The following is a 14,713-nucleotide window of genomic DNA, read 5'->3' as shown; positions in this document are numbered from 1 at the left end:
TAAAGCAGAAATCTGATTTTTCATGCGAGTCATCAAATGTGTTACATTAAAGGGTTGATCAGGTATGAAAATATAGCATTGTTTGGATTGTAGCACAGATATCTCCCTGAGATGCTGTAAGGTGTCAATGGCCTTGCAATTGTGTAACACTGCCTTTCTCATCATAAAGATCTCAGAATTCAGTAGGCTAATAGCCTGATTACTGTCATTTAAAGCTTATGAAAGTTGTTAAGGCTTAGATATGGTCAATTACATCCTCTAACCCCATTGAAGACACATGCACACACACACAAAAGCTGCTTAATGGTCATACTAGTAGAATACAGATCTTTGACCCACTGGGATCATACCAATGATAGATTGGTTGGGGTTACCTCTAATTTGTTAACATGTATGACCTAAAATTCATGGGAATCCCAGGTTTCACCTTTGTATCCATCCCTGTAGATGTCAAGGCCATAAATTAGTACCACAAATCCACTGAGTTCTATACCAATCACTCTCTCTAAGGGTAATAACAGGCATAGTTCATAAAGCACCCAGCCTTGTCTCATAATTACCAGATTGATCATTTTTAGCATGATCTAACCGTTCCCAACATAGAGGAGCCTTTAAACTTAAATGACCATAGCCTGGTGTAAACCATGAATTTAAGGTCATACATCTCAGATGCTGCCTCCTGGGCTGCAGTCTTTATTTTGCCCCAAATAAAACTTAATTCACAACTCTCAAGTTGTACATCTTTTTTTTAGTCGACATTTCTATCTATTCAACTGAAGCTTTCTCTTGGTGGGACAGAGCACATTCTTGACTGTTCTCTCAGGGTTTTGACTGTTTGGGGATAGTATATACTTTGGGGAACAGTATTTGAGCAACTATTGATCCAAAGCCATAGAAAAAGGAACCATATAATTACTGTACTTATATAGCGATCTTTTTCTTTTGTTCTTTCCTCATATTACTTCTCCCTCCCCTATGTTTAACCCTTTTAACTGCAACATTAGGCTCTTCTTTATCTCATAGACAATTCTCACTAGGTTTGGTTTCCTGTTTCCTGTAACATGTAACCTGAGGCAGATGCAACCTGTTTGTTTTTAATGGAAAAATACTAAAATATTTTCATTAAACTTTTCGTCGGTAGAGTTGAGGACAGTTATGAGTCCATGAGCCCTAACCCATGTTTATCAAGCTACAGATTTCTACAGCGGAGCCTGTTCTGGAGAGTATAAACAGCATACTTGTCTAAATTGAAAGATTTATGTTGTCGACCCATGCAGCATGAGAGGCATTCCGGCATAGCTCACTTTTCATTCATTTCCTGTTTTTCATGTCTTTAAAATTTTTTTTACCTCAGGGACCACATAGTTAGATAGAAACATCCACTGTGAGGGAGGATACTTAACAGGCTTTATTTTATTTTCCTGACGTCTTTGCCATGAGACTTGGACACTTAAGCGTTGTTATATTGTTTGACAGTACAGGAAGCATGCAACTGAGATGTCACGGAAATCAGTAGATATGTGAATACAGACTCCACCCTCTTTTGGTCCGGATCTCTTTTCATCTTTCTGGTAACAGTGAGGAGAGTACAGTAGCTTTGTAGCATTTTACCATAAGGGGTGAGAGGGAAGAATACCTTTTCTTATCACCCCTTTCACTTTCTGGCCTATCTTTACGGATGCTGTCTGACAGCTGCTTATCAGTAGAAATGGGCTGTGGTGATAGTGATTAGGCTTCAGCATGGATTGAGTTAAAAAAAAGACACACACACACACAACAGTTTGTCATGACTCAGGAGGCAGAAGAGACACCTCGTCCCTTCTGAGCTGTGTCTGAACAGGTCTGCCATGATCCATGAAGGAAAGAAAGGCCTGACTCCTTGCTTTTCAGGACTACTCGCCAGGAGACTCTCCGCCAGGGACCCCGCCAGCCTCCCCCCTGTCCTCAGCTTGGCAGACATTCCCTGAGGAGGATTCCGACTCCCCGCAGTTTCGAAGACGGGCCCACACATTCAGCCACCCACCTTCAAGCACGAAGAGGAAGCTGAATTTGCAGGATGGGAAGGCCCATGGGGTTCGCTCCCCTCTTCTGAGGCAGAGCTCCAGCGAACAGTGCAGGTGAGTCCAAACCTCTCTCCAGAAACTGGAACCGAATTCTCCTGTCCCTGTGTTCTGACCACTGTGGAGTCAAGAGTTTTTGTGACTTCCTGCTGTAGCCAGTATTTAGTTTTCAGGAAGACCAGAAAAATAAATTATCAAAACCTTCGTCACTAAGGGAAGCAGGCAAGCTTTAAGGCACCCCCAAAGAGCAGGGTTCAAACATTTTGGATGCAAGTATTTTTTTTTTCCTAGAAAAAAATGGAAAGAATAAGGTATCATGCCATTGTTTTATCTGAAAAACCTGCTGACAATACATGTTCCTCCGTGTCTCCTTGATGAAGGTGTTCATGAAGCAGCAAATTTGAAAATAACATAACAGAGCTTCCTGTAAGCTTACAATGAAAAACACAAGGGTTAAAAAGAATCACTCATATTACCTTTATACGTGGGGTAAAATTTTGCTGTTATTTAATTTCATAAAAAATTATCACCAAATGTGAAAATTGTTAAAAATTTTATCTAGAATAAAGTGATGTTTATAAAGAAGAATGCATATACCATAATTGACAGGAAGCATCCATTAGAAATTATCTCATGATATTTAGGAAATACTTTAACAAAATAATTTAGCATTTGATAAGAGATGATAAAGTTTGCAAAAATTGTAGAATGATTATACTTCTTACTGTGTAGTACAAATCAGAATTTATATCCTAGAACTAATTTTATTTCTCTTCTTTACCTATGAGTTTGGTTTAGGAAATAGTTTGATGGGGATTCCAGTCAGAGGGAAAAAAATAAAATCAGAACTCTAAGTAAAAAAGAAGATTAATTTTTAAATTAGTTGCTATTAAATTTACCAGTATTTCTTTTAAAAATATAATTGAATCCTCATTGTTTTGTTTAATAATTTCATATATATTTAAGATATATAAAAATAGTAGAACTAATCATCCTCAGATTTTTCTTTTGTGAAAAAGAACTAAGTATTCATGTATATAGCAAACATTTTTTATGATCATTTATATTTATCCAAGGCATTAAATATCTTTTTCCAGGAAAAGTTATTTTCAAGAATTTAAAATATTAAAGGATAAATGATGTCTGTATTTTCTTATGTTTTCCATGTTTTGTAATGTATATACTCAAAGGACTTCTGTCAATATGAGAAGATGCTATTTATATCAAGGTAAAAATTTGCTATGAAAAGAAATTTGCTATGGAAAAAAATCTTTGTAGGTGACTTAAGGATTCAGATAAAACCATGGCTACACAATTCCACAGGCTGCAAGAAAGAACATGGACATTAACATTCATTAAGCCAAAGGTATTATGATGACTCCCAACAACCAAACATGTTGTTCTTAAATTTTTAGAAGCGTTTATATCTTTAAAATGATTAAGTCTTTGAACTACTGATAATCAGTTTTTCCTTCTGGAGCTTGTTTCCTGTAATTATTTGTGCTTTCCTACTTTTTCCCCTTGAAGTATCTTTTGCAAGTCAAAATAAACACTTTTTGTCCTAAAATTGTTAAGAGCATTTTAGAGACAAACACTTATGCTGAGAAACACTGCATAGATGAGGAATTCAGTTTGTGAAACAATGAACCAGGTCATCATCATCTAATAGAGAACTGCATGCATACAATTTTTTTCCATATAAATTCAACCTTGATTACATTAATAGCAAAAACCTGTGTATATGCTATTTCATAGTGAATGAAGATTGTTCCAGACTGTAACTTAAGATGAATTTGCTGTATTTTCTGTACTCAGCATCCTTCCACCAGCTCGGCGCATGCACAAGGAGTGTAATTCTTCCTCCAGTCTTCCAAGTCTTCACACTTCCTTCTCTGCCCCTTCCTTCACTGCCCCCTCTTTCCTGAAAAGCTTTTACCAGAATTCAGGTAGACTATCCCCACAGTATGAGAATGAAATCAGGTGAGATCAGTGTCCTCTGTTTGCAAAGCAACCTTTCTGCAGTGATATACTGATATGTTACTAAAAAGTGGCTAATTAATTTGAGTGACATGAATGCATGTGTGTGTTGTGCTTGTTCTAACCAGTTCCTAATATATTGGTTTCAGTTCCAGTTAATTTGAAGAAAACCTTTACAAACAGTGTTTCAAAGCGTTTTAATAACATGTTTATCTTACTTTGGGGACTATATTTCTGTACTCTTTGTGTGTTTCTTTGCCTTGGGCCCCAGAGTCTGAGCTTTATTTTGTTTGGGGCAAGACCTATGCAGACACATACTAAGCAAACCTCCCCCATCATGTCTCTCTCTTTTTTTATTTTTAGCTTCTCTGGACATATAAAGCCACTTATTAAAACAGCTGTACTAAAGTAATGGATATTATATATTTTTATTATTAAGTATATAGAATATTTCCTAGGTGTTTCACTGGTTTTTCAATGACATAGACTTGCTTTTCTAAATCTCAGTGTAAGTCACATAATGGCTACAGGATCATATTGATAACAACTCTTTCTGGCAGCATGAGGGATCTCTTGAATTGTGTAGATGTTCAGTTTTACTTTGTTTTTGTCCCCAGTATTGAAAATGCATAACTTATTAAATCTTGTTCCTTGCTCTTATAACTACACAAAATTAAGTGTGGTGATTTTTTGAGAATTACCATTAGATAATTTTTGAAATTCTGAATTCTTATGATCTTGCAGATTCTCAGTGGGATATTCTAGCCTTTGGAAAGCAGTGGATTAAGCTGGAAATTCTCAAGGGGTTGTTGTTGGCTTAGAATTTTCTGAGATTCATTTTTATGTGCAGCTTGAGCCATTCTTTTTTATTGCTGTATAGTATTCCATTTACTACATCACAATTTATCCATTCTCTTGCTAATGGATATTTGGATTGTTTCTATTTTTTGATAATTGATAATTCTTGCAGTCAAGGAGAGGAATACGTGCTGTCAACCAGCCTGCATGCCACTAAAATCTTCTTGGGTATTCTTTTGGCCTCCTTTCTTTTAGGCATATGGAATTCAAAAAGTTAGTATAATTAGGCAATGTGCATTGACTTGGTAAACTATAATAACCCTTGAATTATCTCTGAATGTCTTTTGTCCATGTATGTCAAGCTCTTTTCATCCCAAGGCAGACAAGTAATAGTGGATTAATAAAATTTTGAATCTGAACTGTCCTTTGAGTTAGTACAAAATTATGCTGAAATATTGAATTTCTATTGAAGAAAGTTGACAAAGAATTGATTTTAAAAGGTTTTTACAGGATCAGCCTTATGTGAGAAGAAGAAAGCCATAAAAATTACATATGTATATGGAATATGCAATGAATTTAGAGAATGATAGTTTAGGTAATTGAGAACCGATAAAACATTTTACACGTTAACATTAAAAATTTCAGTCTACCTCAGCCCTATAGTTCTACCTATTGATAAGAATACAGCACTTTCAGTGATACCCATTTTCAGTTTCCTGCTATTATGTTAAAGAGAACATCTGGAGAATTCCTTTTTCTTCCAGAAACAGAACCATGTCTGAAGGTGACAATTAGGGACAGTCACCAAGAAGGTCAAGGATTATCTGTGAATAGGTTATAGAGTACAAAAACAGTGACTATAAAAGATTATTATAGTTGTTAATTTCTGCTAAAGTGTATGTATTATTCTTGTGCCAAGCTTCCCTTAACCCTCTACACCTCGTTCTAATAGGAGCATATTGAAGTCAGAGGGCAAATATTTAATTTTGCATTGAAAAAAATGTCCCTCTTTGTGGTGATCTTATTTTAAATGCTGTATTTAGACATGTGGAGAACTTTTAAGTTCATAGGATCATTAAAAACATCCTATCTTCTGAAATTTGTAGTGTTTTCTTGGTTCTGAGAAATTATAAAAAATCAGACAGCATTTTCTGGTATATTTTTGTTTCCTTTTGGTACAGTGTTTTGTAATTTGACAGCTTAGAATCAGTAGGCCAAAAAGACACTTAGAATTTCATTAAAGATTATGCCAGTTGTAAGCATCTGGCTCCATGGATTATCACAGAGTGAACACCCCACATCAATCCACTCAGTCAACACATGGAATGCTGCCGGCACCCAGGCAGCTCCTCCCATCTTCCCACCCAATCTCTACCCCTCATCCTGACCTCAATACCATAGTTTAGTTTTGCCTGGTTTTGAACTTTCTATAAATGGAATGATACAGCATAAATTCTTTTATATCTGGCTTTTTTCACTGAGTATTGGTTTATGAGATGTATTCTTTTATGTGTACTTCAGTTTACTAGCTTGTATTGCTGACTAGTATTTCATGTACTACATCACAATTCATTCCTTTTCCAGTGGACATGTAGGTTATTTCTAGTTTTTTGGTTTTTATGGAGTACTCTCCCTGGATAGGGGTTTCCCAGGTGACTCAGTAGTAAAGAATCCGCCTGCAAATGCAGGAGATGCAGGAGACACGGGTTCTATCCCTGGGTTGAAAAGATATCCTGGAGGAGGAAATGGCAACCCACTCCAGTATTTGTGCCTGGAGAATTTCACGGACACAGGATCCCGGAGGGCTACCATCCATGGGATCACAGAGTGTCGGACACCACTGCGTGCCTGAGCATGCATGCACGCTCCCTGGATATTATCCATGTCTACATTGGTACATGCTTGTACCAATTACTAACATGCTTGTGCATTGTTAGTAACTATCTACACAGTAGCAAAATTGTTGGACAGAATTCACTCTTAATAGATTTATTTAAATTAGTCACTTTGACATAAATTTACTACAGCCTTGGAGAGAGTTTTTTTTTTAAATTAGTGTTATAAAATAGCTTCAGATTTATAGGAAAATTGCAAAACTATTATGGAGAACTGCTAACCCTTTATCCAGATTCATCCATTTTTAACATTTGCCACATTTGCTCTATCATTCTGTTTCCATGTATACATGCATACGTATATGCAAATATATTTTGTTATTCTAAGCCATTTGTGAGTAGATTGCAGATAACATGTCCTTTTACTCTGAATCCTTCAGTGTGTGTTTGCTAAGAATGAAGATACTCAAGAGTGTGGCTTTAAGCCAGGAATTTCTGAACTCCTACATCTCTCATTATCACTGGTTTCAGAGAAAACATCATATGCACACAATTGCCATGATATCTGCAGCTATTCAGAATAGAAAGGAAGAGGTCTATAAAACTATGTAATATAATTTTCTTTTCACTTGGGTAGCTCATCTCTTATTAGAGGCATGGTGTGGATCTATAAATATTCATAGTTAAGTATTTAGAGTAGGTTAGCACATAGGTTAGCAAATGCTATTTAAAGAGCATGATCATTTGAAATTTGAAATTCAGATTAGGCATCCTTCTCCAGGACCACTATTTTGAATTATTAAAAACATGTAGATTATTGTTGTTAAGCAAGCTGAGAAAAAAAGCCAAGATATTTTTAATATCATGGTTTACTTAGTAGTAGGATCATTTGTACAGCAGTGAAATGCTAAAGGAAAGGGAGTACATATATGTTTTGTTTTACCTTCAAGCTAATTCTTAAAAATTTAATGTTATTTCATTGTGGAGTAGCTGAAATACAATTATGCATAATCAGATGGTATATTTACATAACATCCATTTAGCAAATATAATATATCCTTTTATAAACAAGCATCTGTTTCCTCCTTATTGTTGCTTCTCAGCTTTTGAGCCTATATTTAAAAAATATTTATATTGAAATTCACTGGTCAAATGATAGTCATTACATCTACTTCTAAAAGTTTTCAGTGACAAAATAGGCTTTTGCTGACAAGTACTTTGTGGTATAGTTTGGTTCTATAGTTTTCTCATATTATCTGATAAAAATAGTGTAATTACTCATGGTACAATATTGAAATTGTTTTTACTATATTGATGTCTTATGGGAATGCCTTTTTATTCTAAATCCTGGTTTTGGACATCACTCTTTTTCTGTGCTAATGCCGTTCCTTGTTTTCCTGTGGTACTAGACAAGACACTGCTTCAGAATCAAGGTGATTAGAGGTCTAAATATTTTCATTTAAAAATTTATTAATTCTTCCAGCTGATTATTACCATTCATTTAAAAATCAGTTTTGGCTGTCTTCTCCATGCATGCCATCCTTTCGGTGATGTGAGGGGGATATAGTAGGGGAAAAATGACTTCTGGTGTAATCAAAGATTATGAATGATCATATAAAAGATTGATTGTAAACAAGTCCTGTTTCTACTCTGTTCCACATTGACATTTCCTTAGGACTGTGCTGTGGCCTTCAGCAGAGATTAATTCAAATTTGGAACTAATGGAAGTAAATTAATTTGCTAGTTTGGAGGTACATATGTACATTTAAGGAGTTTATTTCAAATCCCAAGTAGATGCAGAAATAAGAATCCTAAAAGAAACTTACTCATAAAATCAAATCTGGTTTTCACTGAAAAATATTCTTAGTCTATTTCTGTTCATCTTAATTGCTGGCACATGGGTTACTTTGAGACACTGCTGTGGCCTTCCAGACCTCCCACTGGGCTGGACACAGGAAAACACCTACTTCCTTTCTATGGAAGTCTGACCATATCTGTGATGACATTTCTTCCTCCTGACACACATGCTTTTTGTGGTAAATGTCCAGAATCACTGCTGAATGGCTTAACTGAAAATGATTATTCTTTCCTAGTTTCTATGCTTTGCTCATATCACAAGCCCAGTGGAAAACATACATTCCTATCTTCCTGTTGGGGTCACTGACATTTAGATTTCTTTCTAATGGGAGTTAAAATCCAGTATAAAAGATTGGACTAGCATGAGATGTTCAAAGAGGAAAAATTATTTGGGGCCACATTGATAAGATAAAAAGTGACTGAGACTTTTAATTGACCTACATTTTTTAATGGATGCATGTAAGATCATTTCAGTAATATTTCATCTACTTCCAAAAGCCCAACAGAAATGTTAAGATTTTGTGTTCTTCTAGAAGGTTCTACTATAGGCATGGAGCTAGGTCTGTGTTTTACCTTAGTGGTCATCTGGCCTATTATTTTATATATGATTAGACTGAACCCCAGAAATGTTTAATATCTTGCTTGATATAATTTATATAACATTAAGTTATAAGAATGTGAGTAAGCAAATGAGCTCTCCAGAGATATTTTAAATTCTAATGCAAAGAACTTAATTAAAAAAACTTTTTTTCATTCAGTATATAGTTTAGGAAATAAAATTCTTTGTTCTTGTTCTTTTTTTGTTTTACACATTGATGAATCTAGCTCATTTGATTCAGCTCAATTGATTTCCACTCGATTAGCTCATTCTCAGTTTTATTTAATTAGTGAAGATATTCCATAGGATGATAGATGGGTACCCAGTTGAAACCAGGGCTTACATAAGCTGTTAGTCCACCTAAAGTAATTATGAATTAAATCGTACTATGGGCCTTATGGGAAAAACTCTCAAATTGCAACACTGTTATTCCATGCAGCCTTTCTTGAGGCATTTACAAAGAGAAAGCCTTTTCAGATTTCTGTTAAATGGTTTTCTTTTTGTTGTTATTGTTTAGTGGATTAGTTGTGTCTGACTCTTTTGTGACCCCATGGACCTGCCAGGATCCTCTGTCTATGGGATTTCCCAGGCAAGAATACTGGAGCAGGTTGCCATTTCCTTCTCCAATATAAGCTGGTATACATATTAATGTGTTTCTATTTGATCCTCATATTTAAAAATAAAAAAGTGTTTACATTTTGAAATCCAATGGTTTCAAAAGAAAATGAAGTGAGACATTTACATAAATGAACACATAATATAATACCCTATAATAATGTAAAATGACATTATTCCATTTTAAAAAAAGGAAAGAGAAATACTGACCTAAAAGACTTAATGCTAATTACAGACTGATTTTTTACCCTAGAAATACAGGGGAACCTGGGAGTCCTGGCAGCTTTATTTTTGTGAACCAATAGGGCTTTGTCTGAACTAATGCAAAGGGTATTTACCTTGACATAGTAAACTACAGAGCCTAAGTGTCTGGATTCTGGATTGCCTGGGTTTGAATCCTGACTCCCCCACTATATCCCTGAGACTGTGGGCAAATGACTTAGCTTCTTTCTGCCTCAGTTTTCTCACTAAAAATAGGAACTGTAATACCATCTACCCCATAAAGTTGCTGTGAGGTTGAAATGAGTTCATACTTATGAAATGTCTTGAACAGTGCCTGGCACATGGTATGTCTATTTGTGTTAGCTTTATTATTACTATAAAAAAAATACCACATGTTGTTTTGTTTTTAATTTTACTCCAAAGGTAGACATTGCCTAGGATTACTTAAAGGAGAAACTGAAGTGAAAACTAATATTGTAGCAAAAAACAAACAAAAATTAAAAACTTCAAACCAAAACTTACCCCCTCAGCCCAGTGAAGTTTCCAAAGTGAGATAAAGAATTAAAAAAAAAAAAAATTTTCTTTTCACCTGTGGTTTTGGTGACATATTTAAGGAGCTTTAATCTAACTCAAAATCTTGACGATTTACTCATACATTTTCTTTTATGAGTTTCATAATTGTTTTACATTTTTTAATTGAAGAATAATTGCTTTACAGAATTTTGTGGTTTTCTGTCATACATCAACAAGAATCGACCACAGGGAGATTAAGAACTTTGATGCACACGGTTTTGATTCTTAAAATTACTGCCTTAGGAAGGTTAGTTAGGTTGCTGATTAAATCTGAATCAAAAAGTAAACTGCCATAAGTTGCACATACGCATTGCCTGTTGAAACCTTTTTCTGGACCTGGACTTCTGGATACACGTTTTTCTTAGTAGATGAAGCACGGCAATTTTTGCCTTATCTCGGCCACCAAGCTGCTTTATCAGGATGTCGTTTTCTAGCACATGATAAAGGGTCAATGGTCTGTTATGTAAGTTCTTCCTTTTCATATAACATTATCTTATATTTTGATGGTTAATTTTTGGCTTATTAAATTCCAGACAAATGAGGAAAATGTGTCTTTTTGGCAGTTTGTTTTCATTACAGAATTTTAAGTTTTAGATGTTATGAAATTTTTAAATTTATAACAGCGAGCTGATATAAGGGGACATTATGCACCAGTTTTATAACCTATTCCCCCAAAATTGTATATTTTACAGGAAATAATGAAAATGACATGGGTTCTTCTCAATTGTACTTTTAGTACTACCCAGACACTTCTTATGTTATTAACACTGAATTTGAAAAGATCTTTTTAATTCTAGCATTAAAATACAAAAGTTTCAGAATCCCTTTGCTTTGGTTTATTGTAATTTTGTTGTTAGATATACTGAGAGTTAAAAGAAACTACTATTTATTGAAAACTTACCCTGTGAGGCATTGTTGCTTTTACATAAGTCACTTAGCTTCCTAGGATTAACTTATAAATTGGATACTCTTATGTCAATGTGTTACTATCTGGAAATAGATGCCTTACATTGTTTATTATGTATTGTCTTCATTGTTAGTACCTACCATTGACACCTTAGTCTGTGCTTTTGGGAAATGAAGCTATTAGAACTTTTTGCCAGAAAAACTTGAAAATCATGACTATCAACAAAAGGTTTTAAGAAGGTAGATCTTTTATTTATTCCTGAGCTGTCAAGGAATTTATTCCTGACAAGCCAAGCCAATATTTTTTGTCCATTTTACTTAACCTTCTGAGTTCATGTTTTTATGGTTTTACAGTATCAATTTCCAATAATTTGGCCACCTGATGTGAAGAGCTGACTCACTGGAAAAGACCCTGATGCTGGGAAAGATTGAGGGCAGGAGGAGAAGGGGACCACAGAAAATGAGATGGTTGGATGGCATCATGATTCAATGAACATGAGTTTGATTAAACTCCGGGAGATAGTGAAGTCCAGTCCTTGGGGTCGCAAAGAGTTGGAGACTGCTGAGCTACTGAACAACAACAGCAATATCAATGTATTCCACAGATATTTGTTGAGTTTGTTGTTCAGTTGCTAAGTCGTGTCCAATTCTTTGTGACCTCATGGACCGTAGCACGCCAGGCTCGTCCGTCCATGAAATTTACCAGGCAAGAATACAGGAGTGGATTGCCATTTCCTTCTCCAGGGAGTCTTCCTGCCCCAGAGATTGAACCCCTGTCTCTTGCATTGGCAGTCGGGTCTTTACCATTGAGCCACCAGGGAAACCCCTTTTACTGAGTGCTTACCATTAATTACCAGTTGCTATTCTAGAAGCTAGAAATACATCCTTGAGTTGGGCATTTAGCATACAACTGCCAAACCATTATACAAACAGGGTTATACAAATGAAGATACAGGGTACATTAAGAGTGTTTCTTAGGATATAGCTATTATATATAGAATGAATTATAGTTCCCAAAAGGAAAATATTGAATTAAGGCTTTCCAAAGGGGAAGTAAAGGTGGACATATTCAGTCAGTATTACAGAGAGTGGTGAACTGTGGACACATATTAAGGTTATGACATTATCCAGGATACGTAACAAAATGGGCTTGACTCTACTGGGATGTGCAGCAGCTACTTCCTGAAGTATCATGGTACAGCGGGTCACTTGCTGTCTGTGAGCTAGCTCAAAAGTATGTCTTTTTCCTAACCTTAATTTACCTAATCTAGAAAGATAAATCAAGATTAGGAACAACTGAATGACCTGATAACTGTGAGTATGGATATGCAAAGTAAATACAAATACGACAGACAAGGCTGACTGGCTCTTCTGAATTCTGATTGTCTCAGACTTAGGGAGTTTGTTCCTCTGAGTATGTGAGTGAGGTGATGGCTTTTCTAGCTGAGTTTTATTTCTGCCCTAACTACTAACACTGCTTGGTTTCGTCAGAAATCTCACACCTTCACTTGTAGGGATCACCACATGCAAATATTGTTCATCATTCTCAGGAAGCTCAGAGACTATAAATGTAAAAAAGCAAAATATTCCCACCACCATGAGTGGCAACAGTTATTGCATGGTGTTTCAGCTGCTACCATAATTGGTCTCAAAAGTTAAGTTTGAGTCATAATGACCTTTTAAAAAAAAATGACCTTTTCCTTCAGATAGCCCCAGCAGAATTTAGAGTACCCTTTTCTAGAAAATGAACTCCTTAGAGCAGACCAGCATTACTGTATGTTCATATTACAAAGCATTAAGGTAGAAAGATGTGACATCCCCAACTGCCTGCCTCACTTTGCCCCCCCCAAGAAAGTTAAGGAAGGTGATTCTAGGGTCAAATAATTTAAGCAAGTTAGGGAATTTCTGTATACTGTTTGCCTTTGGAGAGTCACAGGGCATGCCTGCATATTATGGTCTCTAAGAAGTGAAGTGAAGTTGCTCAGTCGTGTCTGACTCTTTGCGACCCGGTGGACTGTAGCCCACCAGGCTCCTCTATCCATGGAATTTTCTAGGCAAGAGTACTGGAGTGGGTTGCCATTTCCTTCTCCTAAGAAGGTCTCTAAGAAGTCCTGCTCTAAAGAAATCTGTTTAGCATTTTAAAATGCAACCTATCCAGTTGATTTGACCACACTTTTTTCTTTAATATATCACTTAACAGTAATCCCAAGGTTGACTGCCCTGTCTTTGTTCAGGTTACTTTCTATCATGATCCAACTATTGGTGGTTAACACTTTCTAGATGGATTGTAACAGTTACAGGCAACTAGAAGCTATCTTATCAGCCCATTCTATAAAAGCTATAAGAAAAGCTCTTTATGATCTTTCAATAAAGTATTTACAACGTTTAGAATATACTACTAATTAAAATTCTTTTATGAAGTGTTGAGGTCATTAGTTAAGCAGCCTTTGCTCCTCTGTGTAAGTGCTTCTTTTGCTTAGGATAGAACTTGGAGTGGTTGGCTCCTATGGAAAGAGTAGAAACAGGTGAGCTTCTGATAGGTGGGCTGTGCCTGGACTGCACCTGTCCCGGGATGTCGGGGCCTGGTGATCCGTGTGCCTCGCGATGCATCGCTCCATGTTGCCTGTGGCTTGTGCTTGCTCCTGGTAGAACTTGTGAATGGCTTGCGCTACCATTTTGTTAGGAAAGATCACGTCACGATGTTTCCTTTACAAGTTATCTATTTCTGTGCTTTCCACAGCGATGGAGAGGGGAGAAAAAGGACCTCGTCCACCTGCAGCAATGAGTCCCTAAACGCCGGAGGAACCCCTGTGACTCCTCGCCGAGTTTCCTGGCGGCAGCGCATCTTCCTCAGGGTTGCCTCGCCCATGAGCAAATCTCCCTCCGCGATGCAGCAGGGTTCGTTCGCCAGTCCCCTAGCCCTCACTACTTGGGAATGGATGGCGATGCCTTTTGTACAGAGAATTAAGGGATTACAGTAGAGAAGTAACGTCTCTTTTTTTACATCCCAGATAGTGGATATCGAGATAGTCAGGTATCATTAGGGTTAGACTATCTCGATATCCACTATCTGGGCATAGTGAATGCTGTTCAGTGAATGAAGGAAGGAAGGAATTTCCAAAACCTGTCTGGGGGCCTCCTTCATCATGCAGAGGCAACTAGTGTGGTGATAGAAAAGAAGTCGGAGATCTTTTTATTTTTGGAAAAGCAGCATTGTTTTACGAGTCACACATGAAACAAAGTCACATAGAATGATAAGGAAGTGGATGTAG

At 36.4% G+C, this 14,713-nt stretch overlaps 1 protein-coding gene across 2 annotated transcripts in view; it reads left to right on the top strand.

The window, feature by feature from the left end:
- Window positions 1–14,713, top strand: part of TBC1D4 (TBC1 domain family member 4) — a 210,545-nt gene that overhangs the window by 158,991 nt on the left and 36,841 nt on the right. Inside the window, exons 10-13 of one of the 2 annotated variants that reach the window (XM_061133697.1) lie at window positions 1,891–2,117; window positions 3,876–4,040; window positions 8,080–8,103; window positions 14,182–14,339. In XM_061133697.1, the coding sequence (XP_060989680.1) occupies window positions 1,891–2,117; window positions 3,876–4,040; window positions 8,080–8,103; window positions 14,182–14,339 (574 nt within the window). The remainder of the gene's footprint in view (window positions 1–1,890; window positions 2,118–3,875; window positions 4,041–8,079; window positions 8,104–14,181; window positions 14,340–14,713) is intronic. The other variant, XM_061133696.1, reaches the window with a different exon arrangement.

Source organism: Dama dama, chromosome 30 (genome assembly GCF_033118175.1).
Source record: "Dama dama isolate Ldn47 chromosome 30, ASM3311817v1, whole genome shotgun sequence".
Classification (NCBI taxonomy): Eukaryota; Metazoa; Chordata; class Mammalia; order Artiodactyla; family Cervidae; genus Dama; species Dama dama.
The sequence above is the reverse complement of the archived record's forward strand: the minus strand, read 5'-3'. Positions and strand labels throughout refer to the sequence as shown.